The following is a 19,869-nucleotide window of genomic DNA, read 5'->3' on the forward strand; positions in this document are numbered from 1 at the left end:
GTTTTGCTGATAAACAAGCAGGAAAGATTTATTTTAAAGAAACTACCGGACAAGGGGAAACAAAATTTGGATACCACAGCAACATTATTAATCCTACCAACACAAGTCATAACAAATTAAGCATTACATATTGGTGAATACAACATAAGAAAATAAAAACATTAAGCAGATAATCAGTAATTTAGTAATAAAAACTATTTATTTGAAGAGTCATGTAAACAAGAGCAGAATTAAATTGTTAGATAACTATGGCAACAATCTGGCAAGAAATGAGCATTTTCATGTTGGTTTGAACAAAAAACATTAATAAATATGTAGCAGTCACCTGCCATATGTGGTATTACAAACATTTACAATTAATAACTCCCCTCTTTTACAAATGATCTTTGAATGTATTAGTAAGAAACTACTTATGTACAGAAAAATCTTCAATTTGACCAAATAATAATCCACATTTCTCCCGCAGATGTTCTTGTGTCATCAGTTCTTGTTAAATCTAATTGGACATAATTTTTTTTAAGTCTTTTGGTTCCAGCTAACTTCATTCCTTTGCTGCTCCCTGCAGGTCATCTCTTTGCCTCAGCTTCTTCATTTTTGCCATTCAGTCCTGGGGTCCTCAAGTGCGGGAGTGGCTCAGAGATGCCTAGCTGGTCAGCGGCGCATTCTTGTATAGGTGTAATAGATCAGGAAGAAGATGACAATCATGCCGATGGCAATAAAGCACATGATGCGCCGATTGTCACGTCCTGAGCGTATCGTGTTGTAGAAGCGTTTCACGGTGCCGCCCAGCAGGCCCGAAGTGCTAAGGAAATTGGAGTCCTGTTGGACAGGAAAAAAAACATTTTAAAAAGTTCTAACTTGACTTGCCACTTTGATTTGAAACTAGATTCATTACATCCACTGGGTGATATGTGGTTTGAAACTCACCATGTTGTCCAAATAGTCGTTCTGATCTTCGGCCTCTCTGTCAATGTCGTATGCCAGCTGTCAATGAAGGTTGCACAATGTTAAATTGGCAGAGAATGCATTACTTAATAGAAAAATAAGGAACAATATAGAAAAAATCATGTGGTGGGGTCCTGGGTTCAAATCAAAGTCAGTCCACATGTGGAGTTTGCATGTTCTCCCTAGGCCTGCGTGGGTTCTTACCCGGGTACTCCGGTTTCTCCCCACATTCCAAAGACATGCATGGTAGGCTTATTGGACACTCTAAATTGCTCCTAGGTACGAGTGTGAGCGTGAATGGTTGTTTGTGTCATTGTGCTCTGCGATTGGCTGGCCACCAACTCGGGGTGTGCCCTGCCTCTGTCCCAAAGTCAGCTGGGATAGGCTCCAGCACCCCCCACAATCCTAGTGAGGGTAAAGTGGTCCAGAAAATTAAATGAAAAAAATGGATGACAGATCAGAGATGAGAACATATTTTAAATTTGTTGATTTTTAAATGCTATCTGGTTAATCTAGAAAAAAGTCAACCATGCAGTTTGCTTGGTTTTTTGTTATTGATTATATGTGCAATTGATATTCTTACTGCTTCTTGTGCTTTTTTTGTTGACACCATGAAATTTAAACTAAACATTTCAATGAATGGTGTTTGTTAAATGAATGTAGTTTGTCTTGAATGAAGCAGGAGTTACTTACAGATTTGAGTCGGGACACTTTTGTGACCAAACTGTCAGCCAGGCGCTTGTTATCAGCGTCCAGCATGTCCTCCACGGAGCCATGCCCTAGCAGAAAAAGCACGTTACACCCTCTGTGACAAAAGCGTTCATTGTATGATACACAGCACATAAAACGCCTATCATATGTTTTAATTAAAAAAAATTCATAGATGGTCAAAGCACGCATACGAACACTTCGTCAGATGGTAAAGAACACGTCAACTTCCGACTCTTATTATACGTCTAACAAAACGACAAATCAGTTCTCTGGCTAATAAAATAGTCGTTAAGTGAAAACGTATAAAATTCTCTCAAATATTTTTTTCGTCGATGTTATTTTCCAGGTTTGGACGTGTCAAAACAAATAGTATATATACCTCGGTTCCAGTCTACCGCCATGTTGGGGTGACGTCACGATGGAATTCACGCTCGGAACCAAACCTGATTCGATACAGGTTTAAGTGACGTCACTCACATAAACAACTCGATTAAAACGTAAAATAAAAAGTTACTGTAAATTGAAATAAGAATAAATTGCTCAATTTTAAACCGATTTTCAAACATTTCGTTTTTCATTTCAACATCAACTATAATTTATTAAGTGCACAGTTAAAATTATTTTTTCAACTTGCAGCCTGCTTATACCAAAAGTTATAAAACAATAAAATAAAATTCTTCAAGATTTGGCCCAGTTCGGTCTGTTTTCGTGGAGAAAATCATTCATCTTATATTTGCCACTAAGGATTCCACCAGAGAAGTCCACTGCACTAAGATGACTTTTCTCATCCATGCTCCTCTTTATCTATGCGACTAAGTTTCGTTCCAATATTATTTATCCTCACTAGGTTTGCGGGGGGTGATGGAGCCTGTCCCAGGTGACTTAGGGCCAGAAGACGGGGACACCCTGAATTGGTGGCCAGCCAATCACAGGGCACAAGGAGACAAACAACCATTCACGCTCGCACTCATACCTAAGGACAATTGAGAGTGTCCAATCAGACTACCATGCATGTTTTTTTGAATGTGGGAGGAAACTGAAGTACCCAAAACTCCACACAGTTGGAGTGACCTGAATTTGAATCAGAGACCCAGACTCCAGAGCTTTGAGGCCGCTGCACTAACCACTCAGTCACCGGGCCGCCCTTGAATGAAAATGTATTTATGTAAATAATTACATTAGGCTGTTGATGTTAAATTGTGAATGTTATGCCACAAAATTTGAACTTCACACATCAACAAGCAGTTGAAAGCCTTCAATTAACCTACTATTCATATTCTATCCTTTATTTATATTTATACTTACCAAATGATAATGACAATTTGACCATATGACAAAAAAATCTAGCTATGAATCATATTTGATAAAATCTCAAGAATGCCCGTGTTAAACAGACAAGCTATTTATTTAAAAACAAACATCCAAAGATGAAAAAGTTGACACATTGACAATATGTGGTAAATATTTGTATCAAATCAATTCTTGACTTCATGCATCTGTTATATGTCCCATATTTTAAAAGTCAATCATGTGTTCAATTATGAAAGATGTTTGTTTTTCTGTCTCATTTCCAATTTATAAAAGCATCTGAGCTTATTCCCTTACTTTGACCTTGACCTAAAACTTTAAGTTTATTTCTTTTAGAAAAAAAATCCACAACATACAATTAAGACACCAAGCAAACTGGCCGTCTACCAACACAAAATCACTTCTCCATCACATCAATATCTAAGTGATTATTGATTACAAATCCTCTAAAGCACATCTGCGAGAGTTCACGTCTAGTAATACAAAGATTGCTGCTTCCTGGTTCTGTGCCAATCAGGAAACTGCTCCCTTTGCTTCACAGCGAAGTCTCCAAACTGTGCAGCGGGCTACCGGGACAAGGGGGTAGCCCCCCAGAGTTGGCAGAGATTAACCCCGCTGTTCTGGCCTGAGGGCCTTGGTCCTTGAGGAGTGGGGGTGGTATTTGGGGACGCCCTGGCAATGAAGTGGCAACCTGGGTGTTGTTGGGGAGCACGGTGGAGTTGCGCTTGGTTGGTGGATCGTCCTCGCCCTCCAGTTCGTCAATGAGCGGGATCTGAGGCTCCGAGTCGTCGATGCGGAACTCGGGATGGCTCATGAAGTTGTGGATGGAGCTGCGAGACTCGGGTGTCTCCAGGTTCTCGTACGGGGACACGCTGTCGCGGAAGGCGTTTACCACACGGATCTGCCAAGAAAAAACAATACATAATGAGATCAGATTCTATGCATGATTGTATTAGAGACATTTGAATACTGCCCTAAAACACGTGACTGGAAGGATTTTTTTAAAGCATTATCAAGGGGATTTTTGTTGCGTTTCTTGAGAGCAAAAATTTGAAACACCATTGCCTTTAAGGTGTATCATTCCACTATCAGTTAAGGCAGGGGTAGGGAACCTATGGCTCTGGAGCCACATGTGGCTCTTTTGATGGGTGCTTATAGCTCTCCGCTAAACAATTTTGTCAATATAATTCTGAGAGTTTCTACTTCAAAAGGCAGTGAAATGACTAAAAATGCATGCATTTTCATGTATTTTTACTTCTAGTAAATGCTGAGTATGGCTCTCAATGAGTAACAATTGAAAATATGAATTGTTTATGGCTCTCTCTGTCAAAATGGCTCCTGACCCCTGAGTTAAGGTTTGCAATTTATAAAAAAGGCCATGGCATTTCCTTAAAATCATTTTCTCAACAGTATTGTTTCAAATAGATAACAGCACCATTATCTTGTGCAATCCAGCAAAAAGAACATTTTAATACCTTATTTTGGTTGTGTAATGGTAAAAGAAAAACAGTCACCTAAATGTGAGCTGCCCCAATGGTCTACTTTTCTCCTGACATCATAATACTCACAATCACTTGTACTTTTGCCCAAGTTTCCCATTGTATAACAGACATTGCAAAACGGCTACGTTTGTAAGCAGTGCCATTTCTCACTTAGATTGACCTTTACACAGTGACGTCTTTCATCAGTTAAAATAAAGTTACAGACGTTTCTTTTGGAGTATAAACAGGATTGAAGTGGATTAGCTCATTCAATAATCTCGTCGGTAATCACACTGCTGTTTAGTGGTTGGCAGTGAAACTACATCCAAAATAAACAAGAGAAATAAAAAGACAGTAGAAGACTATTAATTCTGTCATTCTTTTTCTGAACCGTTTAGGGTCATGGGGGGTGCTGGAGCCTATTCAAGCCAACTAAGGGCACAAGGCAGGGGACAGCCTGAATCAGTGGCCAGCCAATCGCAGGGCACAACGAGATGGACAACCATTTGTACTCACTTCGATACCTAGGGGCAATTTAGAGTGCTTAACAAGCCTATCATGGAGGGAAACCAGGGTATACTTGGAAAAAAACCCACACAAGCCCGGGGAGAACATGCAAACTCCACACAGTGAGAACCAACCTGGGATCGAACACTCGATCCCAGAACCCTGAGGCCGACATGCTAACCACCTCTCCGCCGAAAATAAAATCGCAAATATTGCTTGAAATGGGACTACTTTTTTACACTTATATATAAATTCAGATGTATTTGTGTAATGTAGTCATAATGGTTGATTGCTGATGATTTGGCATCATGACGTAATATAATTTTAAAGCAAAGTGACCTGTGTTTGTATTCGCTGCAGCCCCCGGCACCAGAGCACCTGGCCCCTCCTCAGCTCCATCTCGGCATGGTCGATCTCATCAGGGTCCTTCATCTCCTCCAGCTCCTCTTCAGGGATCTCCTCCTGCTTGGTGCCGTGGCCAGCTGTCTTCAGGAACTTCAGCCAACGTGTGGGCACGCTGGACACCAGCTGAAAGAAATAGTATTATGGGTCAGAGAGTCCAGTAGGGTAGGGCACCATCGCAGGGTGTCCCAGTGGTCTCACCTGTCCCCATAGGAGGCTGCCAAAGCCCAGCAAGATGCACCAGAGCCACTGCTCAATGCTCAGACTCACACAGCTGAAAGGCTTGCCACCAAACTGCACAATCAGCACCTGATAGATAATATAAAAAACACACACACCTATCAAGCCAGAAATCTTATTAAGTCTTATAATTTTTTAGATGGACCAGAATTTTTACTTTTAAATTATATCACTACATCATCCTAAACATCTGACAAAATAAAAGGTCTTCTGCTTAAACAAAACATGGGAAAAAGTATCCATGCATTCACTTTGGGTAGATTTGACTATTGCTGTGGTGCATTTACAGATGTTAACAAAACATTAGTTTGGCGAGTACCTGAATGAGGAAGGTTCCGAGCACAATGGAGCAGAAGATGGGATTGTCGAGGACGCCATCAAATATGTTACGCTCGCCGTGGATCTTGCGAGCGTTGAGCTCGTTGAAGAGCTGCATGAGCACAAAGGTATTGAATACCATGGTGTAGTGCTCAGACGGAGGTGCGTGTAGTGGTGCATTTCGACCGCAGTCCATGTCCAGCAAGATCTCTCCTGGAGGTAGACAGCCCAGCATCATAGAAAGAAGTTAGGAGTTAGGAGTAGAATATTTGCTTACAGTTTTATTTTTACTGTACTTGCCATTTAAACTTGTCATAAAAAAACATTAAAATGCAGCCTTTATTTTTACTTACTTTTATCCACATCCCCCTTTTATCATGAGAATCCTGTGTTTTCAATCTTATTTTACTTGAATTATATTTGGTTAAGATTTTTTTAAATTTATTTTTAATTCATTATTATTATTATTATTATTATTTTTTTTAACTCCAGGCTTTGGCCTTCCTGAGCAGAGATGAAATCTTTTCCCTGGAGCTGTACAGGTTTTCTCAGACTACTTTGGTTTCCTTCCAGATTCCCAAAATACTCATTGTAGATCAATTAAAGATTGACCTGCCAAATTGGCTATAAGTGTAAAAGGTTGTTTGTGTACCAGTCCTTGGTACACCCGTTTACCCTTATAAGTGGTACAGAAAATAATTTGACTCATTGACTTTTATTTTTACAATTCTAATTATATTTTATTTTTGTTATTGTTGTCAGCATATTTTTAAGTTAATAGCCCCAACTATTATTTTATTTTTTATATTTCCTTACTGAGATATTCCCTTTTTTCCATTCAGAATTTTTTTCTTTTGTTTATCTCTATTTTTTTACTTCTTTCCTTTTTTTTACTAACACAGTTTTTTTTGTTTATTTGTGACTTTTTTTAAATGCCCGTCCTATGGGAAATTAGTACAGTAATCCCTCGAATATTGCGGTTCATGTAAACCAGACATGGCCACAATAATCAAAAAATCGTGAAGTGGGGTCATCCCTATTATAACTTTTTTAAATCAGTGCCGAGTCCTAATAGCAAAAGTGGCTTTCGGTTACAAATTTTAAAGAGGATTTTCACTTTTTTTAACTTTAAAAAAGGAATTTAAAAAAAAACTAATGAATAGCGGAAAAAAATTGGCTAAGTAGTGAATTTGCGATAAGTGAAGATGGGATAATTGAGGGATTACTGTAAACACACTATTATTCAGTCTGTCAGTCATTGTCTGTATCTGATTGGAATTAATTTGGCCAGCACTGACAAATTAGGCCCAGTAGGACTAACCGACAAAGAGCAGCGTGAAGATGACGGTAAGCTGGTAGACAGCGTGCCCCAAGATGTTTTTCATCATAGTGCGGGAGACCAATGGCTTGCTGCGCCCATATGGGCTGCGCAGTAGTAGCGCCTCAGTGGGTGGCTCCGTGGCCAACGCTAGAGAAGCAAAGGTGTCCATGATCAGGTTGACCCAAAGCATCTGCACAGCCTTCAGAGGGGAGTCCTAAAAACGAGGAGGGCAATGTGTGAGTTGAAAGCGAGCGGCAGTGGGCGCAGTTGCCCACCTGAGTCACGCAGGCCCCAGTGAAGGCCACAATGACAGCCACCACGTTGACGGTGAGCTGGAATTGCAAGAACTTTGAGATGCTGTCATAGACATTGCGCCCCCACATGACCGCCTTGACGATGCTGCTGAAGTTGTCGTCAGTCAGGATGATGTCCGATGCCTCCTTTGCCACGTCAGTACCCGCGATGCCCTGATGAGGAAAAATATATCAGAATTTTTTTTAGTTTGAAGTATGAAGGTGTATTTTTTTTCGGAATTATATTCTCTTTGACTCGACTTCAATTTTCTATAACGCCTTTCCCAAGGTTCATCGAATACAGCTGGAGTCCACCAATAGATTCGGGATTGCCGAACTGCATTGAGTAGTCCTTTTGCAACATAGTATTGGTTTATTTACTTAAAATACCGGCATTTCATAGCAGTGAAAGGGTTTGTAATTGAATACGGACATTTGAGTGAGTACTTATTCGACATTAGTGTTGCCTCACCATGGCGAAGCCGACATCTGCCTTTTTGAGAGCAGGCCCGTCGTTAGTGCCGTCTCCAGTTACTGCAACTACCTGCCTCTGCTCCAGCACTGCACTGTCGATAATACCTGATGACCAACGCATATACATTGTCTCAGTGGGATATTTCTGTGAACTAAGTTTGACTATAAAATGTACTGACACCAACTATTGCTAACACGTCTCAAGCCATACAATTCATTGGCAAAATTAAGTACATAAGTAGAATTCGCTAAAGTTTTCAGAGATCATTTAGACTTGCGAGAGAGGATGCCTGACCTTTGACCAGAGTGTGTTTGTCAGTGGGTGACGACCGGGCGAGGACTCGGAGTTTGGGCCAGATTTTGTCAATACGCTCCTGCTCAATCTGTGCAACAGAAACAACGGTCAAACGACTTCTGACACGATTTGATTGACGGCGTCTCCGACATGAACCTCGCCAAGTTGGTTGCGTATGCGTCTGTTAAACTCTTTTCCCTCCAAGCACAGGAAATCATCTCCGGGATTCAGGATGCCACATTTACTGGCGATGGCCCGTGCCGTATTGATGTTGTCTCCTGTCACCATTCGCACAGTGATGCCTGCACGCTGGCACTTCCTGATGGCTTCTGGCACCTGATGACATCACGGAAAGGTCAACAGCAGAACCATCAACACATGATTAAATTGAATTAATTAAAATGCTGTCACATAACATCAGCACAAATTACTTTTAACACCACAGAGTGTCAGACATTACAGTAGAGTATTAAATTTCCCTACCTTTACTGACATACACCATTGCCCTCTCCAATGACATAGTCGAGACTATTTCAGGGGCTGGCGAACACGTGGCTCTTGAGCCACATGCGGCTTTATATATAATATGGTGTTAATTGTGTGTTTTTGTGTATCTGTCTGTCTGTAAATTGCGCTAGAGTATTAGTCGCAAGCCTTGACAAACTATGGAAAAAAATATCTTATAGTCCGTAAAATATAGTACACAATTATAGTTTATACCGCAGAAAACAGAGTATCTGTTCAATGTACCTCAGGTCTGACCGGGTCCTCAATGCCGACCACGGCAATACAAGTAAGCCCAGTGAGAATGTCTCCCTCATCATCCCAGTCGGGTTGGTCAGCAGAGGTGAAGTCCCGGTAGGCGAGGCAAATGGTTCTCAGGCCCTCGGAGGCCATGGGTTCGATCACTGTCTTCATTAACTTCTCACGGTCACGAGGCTTGAAGGCTTTGGCCACACCATTCTCCGTCAAGATTTTGCAACACCTGCCAGAACAGAGCAGCCGGTCGGTCACCAGAATGTGAGCGGTAGAGTCAGTTCTTGGCACTATCTTGGGGGACATGTGGGACCTACTTCCTGAGCAGGATCTCAGAAGCTCCCTTGCTGAACATGCGATAGCTGCCATCATTGTTCTTGAGAACGGTGCTCATGGACTTCCTGACAGAGTTGAAGGTGTACACCTTGAAGAGTTTCTCTTCAGGAAACTCGCTGCGAATGCTCTGGTAGTCCCGTCGCAAGTCCAAGCTCAGTCCCAGTAAGGCACATTCCGTCTTGTTGCCGATCTGACGAGGAAGACCGCCCTCCTTGTCAGGGGGCTGTGGAGAACAATTGGCAATTTGAAGGTGAATCGTGCAAAATGCTTCACTTTTCGTCAATATCAGATATCATCAAAGTATGACATCATATGTTGATTTCAGAGTGTGACATCCATTATTAGAATGAGATCCTAATCGGTGGTCACTACTTCACATAGCGTAAAAAAAAGCAGAAGACTGAGAAGCCTCTAGACTGATCTACGATCAATGTCTCTCTGAGCTCTGATGGCATCCATCCAACATCAACTTAGCTCAAGGTCCTGAATAGAAAGCCTATATTTATCATCTCACCATAATCTTAGTGGTGTAGGCGCAGTTGACCCCAATCCCCAGAACCAGGAGGTCCAGTATCTTTGCAGGAACCAAACTGGGGTCGGGCACCGTCTTGTGGTAGCAGCCAGCCATGTAGGCCTGTACAACCGTCATTCGGTTCATGGTTAGTGTACCGGTTTTGTCTGAACAGATTGCCGTGGCATTGCCCATCGTCTCGCAGGCGTCCAGGTGGCGCACTAAGTTGTTGTCCTTCATCATTTTCTAAAGAGAAAAACAGGACCTCTGGCAGTTTTAGTGAGGAACTCACTCGACAATTATTGTTTTTTTTTAATAGTAGAAGAGTGGATTGACACTTTGCATCTCTCTTGTGCAAAATTACAACTTTGTGTACCCAAATCATTTGTCACCAGACTTTCTTCTATTTGAGGAAAGTTTAATGCATGGTTGGGACTCACCTTGACAGAGTAGGCCAGAGATATTGTGACGGCCAGAGGGAGACCTTCGGGCACAGCCACTACCAAAACGGTCACGCCAATGATGAAGAACTTGACTAAAAACTTCATATAGATGGGCATGCACTCGCTAGTCCAGGGAATGCCCTGAATCACGAAGGTGTCCACCAGGAAGCGAACAATGAGGATGACCACGGTCAGTGTTGACATGAAGAGGCCTGACGGTGAAAAGGGTTTTACGCAGTGCAACTAAACTTCACGCTGTGCCCACATTTCAAGATGGGGTGCTATTGAGTTAGAAAGTTTGTCGCAATTAGTACCTGCTTTTCCTATCTGCACAGCAAGCTTGGTCAGCTTCCCTTGGAGGACAGACTTCTCCTTCTTCCTCAGGTTGTTTTTCTTCTTCTCTGGTTCAGCATCCTCATTAAGTGGTTCCATCTCCATGGCTGCCCCGTCTTTGTTCTTCCCTGCTAAGGAAACAAAGCAATGTGTTTGGTTGAAATTATGTTTTTTACAATTAAGATAATAGTAATTTATCTCAATATTTTGGTGCCCTGGTCACATGAGAAGGTTGAAGCAATTAAAACACTAGTCCACTCCACTGTATGTTTTTTTTCTCATGCTATTGGGTGATTTCTGGTGGTGCAGTGGTTCATTCACCTTACTTCAATGGGGGAAGTGTGGGATCATTTCCCACTCATTTGCAGTGGATTGTGAGAGTGAATGGTTGTCTGTCTCTGTGTGAGCCTTAGAATTGACTGGCGACCAGTTTAGGGTATTGCCAGCTGGGATAGGCTTTAACAACCCTGACAATGTGTTGAAAATAAATGAATGGTTCATTTCCCTAAAAAGTGGACCATGCTCCTGTTTGAACATTGGCTAAGCAGGTGTGACAGGACAAGCTGTTGTGTGTCCCTGTGTGTGTATGTCTTGATCCCAATAGGTTATTAGTGGACATGAAGACGTAGCAGCAACAGCAGGCCGTTCTACAGTAAAGAAAGAAGCCACTGAGCTTAAGCAAGCTAATCTGCTTGCTCCTAATCACCGTCAATAGAGTCAAGAGCACCTGCTTCTGGGGGAGGGGTAGTAGTGTCTAGGTGGGATATGGGTGGGTCAACTGGTGCTGTGTGATTCATTAATAACCAGGGACCCAACCAAGAACTTCATTGGGAAAATTCCAAGACCTAGAAATAATGTCATGTTCGGTTGGTTACTATGCGCAAGCAAAATTTCCAATGCCAACAAAACAAGACCAAATGGCAGTAGCTACCACCTCCTTTATGTGTTGATTGTTTGGGTTAGCATACAAATGGTTGATAGATGGCGTCATAAATAGTTGTGACTTTCTCTTCTTTTCTTAGATGAATTGATGGTGATTTAGTTTGGATGCCTGAATAGGAAATTGAGGTTTGGAAAAAAGTGTTTTTGTATTTTTTATCAATCAGTTATTTGACGTTTCTTGATTGATAGATAGGTTTAATGATTTATTGGATTATTGGTTTGTGGTTGATCGATAGGCTGAATAATTACATAGTGGTAAGATAATTTGATCAATGTAGGAATTTATTGACAATTGATTGATTTTTGAGTTTATATTGCTTTTCTGACTGATAGGTCGATTGATGCCTGAACTCAGTTGTTTTGATGTTTGAATTAATAAATCCTCTTGATTGATTTTCACATTTTTGGCATTTTTGGCATAAATCATACATTTTGTTTTTCACTTGAGATTGATTGTTTCTAGATTTGGTGATAGACTGACTCATTGATAGTTGATAGAAAGGGCAAGACTGATCATTTCATTCATTATTCAACCTATTTGTTGATTGGTTGAGCAAAAAGGAGCAGTTTCCCAATTAGTATCTGTTAGTTGGAGATAAACCTAGTTAGACTCAGTCATATTTGGTGGAAGTGCCACTCACCTTTCTTGCCTTTTTCATCCTTTTTACCTGCAAAATAAATAAAACAGGATATTAGCAAATATTCCATTACATCCTATTTTTATGGGAGTCCACATACGTACTTTTCTTGTCCTTCTTCGCCTTCTTTTTGCGCTCCTCCTTCCTTTTCTTCTTCTCAGTCTTGTCATCATCCCCATCACCTTCTTCATTGGCCCCAAGCAGCGCAAATATAATGCCCGTCTGAGAGTTCACACCCACCGCTGTCACCACCATCTTGCCTGAACCTTCCATAACGTGGGTGCCTGGTGCAAAATGGGGACATTGTGGTCTCGGGATAAGTTATTGTGAGGTAATCTCCTAATAAATGAGCTCTGTTTCTATGCTAGTGATGTAAGCCAAATTTCTCTATCAGTCGAATTACACTGTTATATTTGTATGTATTCAAATTTAAAAAAACAAAACAAATATAGCAAAATATACAAAAATGCAATGTTGAGGGTAGGCTGTGAAGGTGAGAATGTAGCTTCTCTATCTTGGGGAAGTACTTGCTAATATCTGTATGGTAAGAAATGTTCCTCTTTTCTCAGAGATTTCACAGTAGTACCGTACATTGTCCATCACCCCATAAAACACAGGTGTCCAAACCAGTCCTCTAGTGGTTGCGGGTTTTCATTATAACTGAATAAGAGGATATACTTTCACCAATTTGGTGTTTTAAAAAGTGAAAAACCCTCTACATCTACATTTCTGTCATGTAATAATAGTAGAGTACCTGAAAGCAACATAGGATCTTTGTCTGTGCTCTTTTTTACGTGGTCGGACTCTCCGGTTAGGGAGCTCTCATCAATCTTCAGGTCATTGCCTTGGATAAGGACTCCATCGGCAGGGAGGAGGTCACCTGGAAAAAACCACGAGCATTGTTTTGGTAACAAAGATATGTTGGGATAAGAACATAACTGTTTTAGTAATTCTGTAAATAGTTTTGGTTTATTCACTAGTTTGTCAGTAAGTCAGTCAGTCAGGTAGGTAGATTGCTGTAAAGGCTTTGGTTGGTCTGTTGGATGAATGACTGGTGAGTCAGTCACAGGGTTAGGATGTGTTCTTAGTTTGCCAGTCAGGTAGTTAGTTGTTTTATGTGTAAATTAGTCAGCCATTTACTCTTGATACTGTTCATGGGTAGGTCATTAAAAATGTTTGGTCTGTGGTCAGTCAGTGAGTGAGTTAATAATTGTTTATTTGGACGGATTATTTGTTTGTGGTCTGTCAAGCAGTTAATTTGATACTATTCAATTCATTCACTCATTCATCTTCCATATCGCCCATCCTCGGAAATGTTGAAGGGGTTGCTAGAGCCTAACCCAACTGTCTTCAGGCTAAAGGCAGACTACACCCTAAACTGGTCGCCAGTAAGTCGTAAGGCACACAGAGACAGACAGCCACTCACAGACTGCCAACAAGTCAGTTGGAAGAACCACTGCATCACCGGGTGGCCTAAAAGTCAGTTGTTTTTTGGATATTTGTTGGGTGTCGTAGGTGGGTCAATTGGTCAGGTGGACATTTTATTTTTGTGAGGTAATAAGGAACTTTCTGGTCACTCGGGTATTTAGTCCGTTGGTCAGGAAGTGAGTAGTTTAACAGTCGTTGTTACAATGTTTGTTTGGCTTAAGTTTGTCAGTTTAGGTTAGGTAGTTGTTAGATGTTTTCTGGTTAGTCTTGGAATCATTTAATCAGCTAATATATTAGTTTCTCTGTGGGATAATATACTAATAGTTAGTTGTGGTAGTACTTTGTAGATGAGGGGTTCTTGAAGTACTGTTGGTTGCTGTGTCAGACAGCCTGTTTTCTGCTCATTAGACAGTTTTTGTCTATATTTTGTAATTGTTGAATATACTGACCATATTTGATGTGTGCGATGTCGCCCACGACAATGTCGGACACTTTTATGTGCGTCATCTGCCCTGCACGTAAGACGCTGAACTTTTGCTCTTGCTCAATTCGGTTCTGGAGACCTCGAAATTGTTTCTCTTTGCTCCAGTCGTTAAAGGCCGTCACCAGCACTACGCACACCACCGAGAGCAGGATGGCCGCACCTTCGATCCAACCCGTCTCTGCCTCACCCTCGTCTCCCACGCTGCCCGCCGCACTCCCGCAACCTATACGCATGGACGGACAGAAAGATTCATATAGTTGTTTAATTTATCATTTGACTTATGTACATCAGGTTAAACATGACTTATAATTCTTAATACAATGCACAATAACAACAATAGCAGTAATAGTAGAAGTTACATGACCACATCTTAATAATTAACAAAAAAAACTTAATATTAAAATCTAAATTTACTGTATATATATATATATATATATATATATATATATATATATATATATATATATATATATATATATATATATATATATATATATATATATATATATATATATATATATATATATATATATATATATATATATATATATATATATATATATATATATATATATATATATATATATATATATATATATATATATATATATATATATATATATATATATATATATATATATATATATATATATATATATATATATATATATATATATATATATATATATATATATATATATATATATATATATATATATATATATATATATATATATATATATATATATATATTTCTTCTAAATGTAATAAAAGACAATTAGAAATGGTGTAATAAAATAATATAATAATATATGTTTGCTTATCAATGCAGCACCAGAGCTGTAACTAGTGTGAGATGACACTTTTTTAGCCAAATTTTCCAGTGTGGGAATTTTTGTTAAGCATTATCATGAATCACAGTTCTGTGGTGACAAGGAAAGCGAACTAGAGTGATGAACTCACTGTCCCTGTCGGCATGCGGTGGTCTGTAGAAAGAAAGGCCAAGTGAAATGATGGCGGCCACTTCCAGGATGATGAGCGTCACATCCTGCAGTGCCTCCCACACTAACTGCACAAAGGTTTTTGGCTTCTTGGGGGGGATCACGTTAGGCCCGAAAGCCTGCCGCCGAAGCTCCAGGTCCTCCCAGGAACCGTCGAGACCTTAAAGTACACAATACATACACTACTGCAATCACATATACAGTATATGCTTATTTCCGTTATGCCCTTTATGTCAGTTTGCTTTTTATACAATTATTCGGTTGGGGACTATTTACTGTGATGTTAGTCCAATAAAGTCAGTGATGTGAATATCTCATCATTTCTTACTGACTTTTACTGAGTGAGACGTGTTTATACATTGCGACTTTCTGTAGCAACCCGTTGAAAAAAAAATGGAACAATCGAGATGAATCCATTGGTATAATTAGGCCTCTAAATAAATTGGTGTTTTATTTCTATAGGATTGTTTCAACTGAAAATTGAAGATTCAATACAAAGTTTTCAGAATATAAATTTAAATAGTAACCCTTTTAATCTGAAATCAAACAAGATAATAAATCAGTCAGTTTCTCTTCAGATCAATAGTGAGAACGTGAGTGTGAATGTTTTTTTTTTTTTTGTCTTTGTATGACTGATGACCAGTTTAGGATTAGTACGAGGACAGCCGGAAGTGATGTGTTGGGTTGGATGGATTTTTCAAGCTGTTGCTGACATTTTACTGTGACTGCAAGTGTTTACTGAGCGTCTGCGAGATTCTCGCACATGAATTAATGATGTTGACCAGGAGGCAAAATGTCACACGCCAATATCATGAATGTGATTCATCAAAGATGAAGAAACACCTTTTCCACACCCTATCTATTACATATCATGGGCTATTTTGAGTATGCTCAATAATATATAAAGGGAATACAGTCCTTATATGTTGTACTTAACAGTAGTTCAGTTTGCAGGATATTAAATGAGTGCAATCACAATATTAAAAAATCTATTTAAAAATCAATGTATTTCTTTGCTCTTTTTTAAAGTTACATTTGATTTCCAATGTGAATTTATTTAAGTGAAGTCTGTTTATCTGATATTTGTTTTTTTAAAGGAGTTTGTGTATTTAATCTTTTTTTAAATGTATTTTAACATTATATGTTTTCTAGGGCACAGTTTGTATCCATTTTAACAGCCCCATTAAATATAAATTACTGCAATGCAATGTGCAGGCATAACGTAAGGATATTTAACCACTTACACACACAAAAAAAAGCATTTTCATATGGTTAACCAGTCTGACAGAAATTATTTTACAAATACACAGAGACACATTGAGTACAGACCTTCGAGAGCGGAAGTTCTAAGTCTGGTGCAGAGTCCATTGACGTCCTGGTAATTTTGTCGTATCCTTTCCTGGGCGTCATCCCCTCGTAGCTCCATGAGGGAGCGCAAATCCTGGAGCGAGCAGCTGAACTCGGCCTCCAGGTAAGCCGAGCCACGGCGCCCGTGTTTGGGACCGCGGAATGAGCTGTTGGCCATGTCGCCTCGCGGTAAATGGACGGCCTAAATTTGAAGGTCGGACTCAGAGGTCGGCTTGGTGTGAGGTGAGGCGTTGACGTGGATTCTGTGACTGTGAACACATGTGGGGAAGTCAAATTGAACATTTTACAGGTGATAGTGACAGCTTGTGATACACTATTTCGATTTTCGACTATTTACTCCTTTTTTAGGAATTAAGATGTGCCATGGTTCAAAATTATTGCACTACAAATTGACCTGGCAAATTGCTGTTTTGAAATGACAGGGTTTTTGAAGGTTATCTATTCATTTTCCATACCACTCATGCTCACATGAGTTATGGGGGGTGCTGGAGCCTATCCCAGCCAACTATTGGCAGTCGGCGGTGGACACTCTCATTTGGTTGCTAGCCACAGGGAAATGAACAACGATTCAGGCTTGGACTCCTATCTAGGTACAATTTAGAGTGTTCATCTCGTCTACAATGCAAATTTTGGAATGTGAAGGGGAGACCGGAGCACCCTGAGACAAACCACAAATAGACAGAGAGAATGTTTCACACAGAAAGGTCAGAACATGTGTATGGATTGAACACTCGATCTTTGAACTTTGAGGTGGACGTGCCAACCACTCCTTCTCATTGCCACTCTTTTTGAAAGTCAAAATGTTAGAACTGTAACAGAGCTCGAGCATATATCTGGTAGTCAGTTGAAAAAACACACCTGGTTCCCAGAGCCATCTGCCGGTTTTTGCTTTACGCAATGTGGCCGACTGTTTAGGGCACAGTCTTCTTGGGGGTCCAAGAAAGCCGATCACCATTGTTTTTATCATTTATATTACCAGTTGTCCAGACTATAAACACCTAATTTCCACATCAAGTTAGTGTTGTGGACCGTCTGCAGAGGCAGCAATGCCTCTGCCCGTCGTCATCAAATCTAAAATAAGGCATTTTGTTTTCCTTTTCACTGTAGCACATTTCGTATGATGCTTTAGTGTGTGATTACACATGACATGAGCCAAGGAAAGTCAAGTTTTAGATTCAATACAATCATCCAGATCACACAATTTAATGCTAGGTATAAAAAGAATGCCCTGTGATTTGCTGCCTGGTGCCCATAGTTAGCTTGTGAGGATAAGTGGTTCAAAAATGTAATGAATATCCAATTTTATGAATTTCCAACAGTTTAAATATACAGTACAGTGTACACCTTCTGGTCATATCAACCCAGGTTTCCATTACAAAGGTACTCTCCTCTATACATTTTCTCCATTTTATCTGATTCATTTTCAATCCTCTGTATTTTTTCAGGACACATTGAAAAAAAATCCTGGGTTCGAATGCTAGTGTCAATGTTAACTTGGTGCCTGTGACCTGGCGTAATCTGTGTCAATCAGTCAGCCTTAATCTGAGCTGGGCACAAACGGATGGACAAGTGAAAAATGGGAGGGGAGAGAGAAGTCACGGCAGACGGAGGAGCAAAGACGTACCTTCACTTCCTTAACATCAAATGAGCTCAACTCTATATTATTTGTATTCTACTTGTAAGCAATCTTAGCGCTGTACACGTACAATTCAAACACACCCACATTAAAAAAGGAGTTGGGAATTATAATCTAACATTTGTTCCAATTTTCCTCCATTTTCTAGTTAAATAATTAACCATGTTAGGATTTCAAGTTTCATTTTTTAAATATTGTTTCCTGAGTTCATAAAGCTGTAAAAATAAGAGATATATGTTTTACTATACCAATTAAAATATATTAAACACAACTATTGCAGTATATTTTTGCAAGCAGATGTTTTATCCTAAAAAAAATCATTTTTTTTAAATTGTTGAAGTTACTCTTTACATTTGAATTGTTAAATTAGTCGATTTGTCCTGCAACTAAACAGTAGAAATTATTTTGGATAGAATAACAGTCATTAAAAGAAGGAGCATTAACTATAGACGGGTTACATTGACCTGCAAAACAACACTTTATAAGAATATTTTTAAAAATCCATCACATTACCTAAATATTTTGGAATTTATTCTAACTGTTTTTTTTTGTTATTGGTTCAAAGTATACCATAAAACATGTTTAAAAACCAAGAAAGCATTATAATGATGTATTATCTGCAGGTAAGATAATTTAGTCGGTCATGTATGTACATGTCACCCTGTATGACATGAGAAATACATCTTCACAGGAATACCTCAGTCAACTAAGCAGCTCTACAATAACAAACACCAATTTATCTCTTATAATGTGATAATGAATACAAGTGAAGGTACTTTTACCTACCCAAACCTCCTTCATGGCTTCTGGTGGGCAGCAGGAATTAGTGGCGTTCCGATTACACTGAGCAGGGTCGGGCACACCCGTCCCACAACTGCCCATAACCTGGCCAATGCTCCCCAGCTATGCACGCATCCACTCAGCGGAGGGTCCGAGGTGGTCCCGTCGAGGGTGAGGAAGTCAATATGACCTTCAGCGAGCTCCCTGCAGGCTGCTCTCCATGGCCAGGACAAAAACAGGAGCTACAGGAGGCTAAATGATTATCTGAGGAAAGCCTCGCTTAATCTAATTAGACAATCTGTGGCTTCAGTCAACACTGATGCATTGGCACCGCCTCACTACAGCCTAGAGCAACGCCCACATGTACACAAACACCAGGGCCAGAGGGACCAGGCAGACCTGGTCCACAGGGATCAGAACTAGGATACCAAGGTCATGGTCTCCAGGTATTGGGATCAAGGAATTACATCTGAAAGGATCAAGTGTTGGAGTTTGCGCCAAGAAAAAGGGTTAGTATAGGGAATTGGTCTAGACTAGAGTATCCCATTCATTTAGTCTGGAAACAGACACAGTTACAGAAAAGGAACCACATCTGCAAGTATCACGGCACCTTGGAGTTTGTTGACAAGTGTAAGCATTACATGGATCACGTTTCGTAGACTATGGATTCCAAGATCTTGCCATGCAGGATGAAGAATTAATGTCTAAAGCAGGGGTCGCCAAATGGGTCCTCAAGGGCCACTGTGGGTCCTGGTTTGTATTCAAACTGATCCAGCACAAAGAGCTAAACCAATGAGGTTTCTGCTAAAATGGGCAGTATCAGCTATCAACTGATTAGAATTGTAAGACACCAGATTGGTGAAAGATGCTGTTCTGTGTAGTTGGAATGAAATCCCGCACCATCTGCGGCCCTTTTTG

The 19,869-nt window shown here is 40.1% G+C and overlaps 2 protein-coding genes across 4 annotated transcripts; both read right to left on the reverse strand.

Moving 5' to 3' along the window:
• Positions 1-180: 180 nt before the first annotated feature.
• On the reverse strand, positions 181-2,134 carry LOC144215452 (BET1-like protein). 2 transcript variants are annotated; one of them, XM_077744392.1, is made up of 4 exons: positions 2,036-2,134; positions 1,639-1,724; positions 928-984; positions 181-819 (listed from the first exon to the last, which is right to left on the reverse strand). In XM_077744392.1, the coding sequence occupies exons 1-4, from the start codon at positions 2,055-2,057 to the stop codon at positions 652-654; spliced, it is 333 nt and encodes a 110-aa protein (XP_077600518.1). In that variant the 5' UTR covers positions 2,058-2,134; the 3' UTR covers positions 181-651. The 2 variants fall into 2 exon arrangements, with proteins under 2 accessions (XP_077600518.1, XP_077600516.1); XM_077744390.1 differs by lacking the exon at positions 2,036-2,134 and having other exon boundaries at positions 1,639-1,898.
• A 908-nt stretch (positions 2,135-3,042) lies between these two features.
• Positions 3,043-19,231, reverse strand: LOC144215565 (plasma membrane calcium-transporting ATPase 1-like). Of its 2 annotated transcripts, none has more exons than XM_077744593.1 (21): positions 18,958-19,231; positions 16,497-16,783; positions 15,130-15,327; positions 14,132-14,389; positions 13,009-13,134; positions 12,359-12,538; positions 12,258-12,284; positions 10,656-10,802; positions 10,339-10,553; positions 9,902-10,144; positions 9,369-9,610; positions 9,046-9,280; positions 8,452-8,631; positions 8,296-8,383; positions 7,999-8,105; positions 7,509-7,700; positions 7,234-7,447; positions 5,914-6,125; positions 5,556-5,663; positions 5,292-5,480; positions 3,043-3,865 (listed from the first exon to the last, which is right to left on the reverse strand). In XM_077744593.1, the coding sequence occupies exons 2-21, from the start codon at positions 16,690-16,692 to the stop codon at positions 3,500-3,502; spliced, it is 3,723 nt and encodes a 1,240-aa protein (XP_077600719.1). In that variant the 5' UTR covers positions 16,693-16,783; positions 18,958-19,231; the 3' UTR covers positions 3,043-3,499. The 2 variants fall into 2 exon arrangements, with proteins under 2 accessions (XP_077600719.1, XP_077600718.1); XM_077744592.1 differs by having other exon boundaries at positions 10,656-10,805.
• Between the last annotated feature and the right edge of the window lie 638 nt (positions 19,232-19,869).

Source organism: Stigmatopora nigra, chromosome 22, assembly GCF_051989575.1.
Source record: "Stigmatopora nigra isolate UIUO_SnigA chromosome 22, RoL_Snig_1.1, whole genome shotgun sequence".
In the NCBI taxonomy this organism is placed as follows: domain Eukaryota; kingdom Metazoa; phylum Chordata; class Actinopteri; order Syngnathiformes; family Syngnathidae; genus Stigmatopora; species Stigmatopora nigra.

Excerpts from the sequence above, each read along its gene's own strand:
- LOC144215452 (XM_077744390.1), bottom strand. The coding sequence starts at position 1,845 with ATGCGTGCTTTGACCATCTATGAATTTTTTTTAATTAAAACATATGAT. Across the intron at positions 985-1,638 it reads AAGTGTCCCGACTCAAATCT|CTGGCATACGACATTGACAG; the intron begins GTAAGTAACTCC and ends CTTCATTGACAG. Across the intron at positions 820-927 it reads ACGACTATTTGGACAACATG|GACTCCAATTTCCTTAGCAC; the intron begins GTGAGTTTCAAA and ends CCTGTCCAACAG.
- LOC144215565 (XM_077744592.1), bottom strand. The coding sequence starts at position 16,692 with ATGGCCAACAGCTCATTCCGCGGTCCCAAACACGGGCGCCGTGGCTCG. Across the intron at positions 14,390-15,129 it reads ACCGCATGCCGACAGGGACA|GTTGCGGGAGTGCGGCGGGC; the intron begins GTGAGTTCATCA and ends CCATGCGTATAG. Across the intron at positions 7,448-7,508 it reads CTGGGGCCTGCGTGACTCAG|GACTCCCCTCTGAAGGCTGT; the intron begins GTGGGCAACTGC and ends CCTCGTTTTTAG.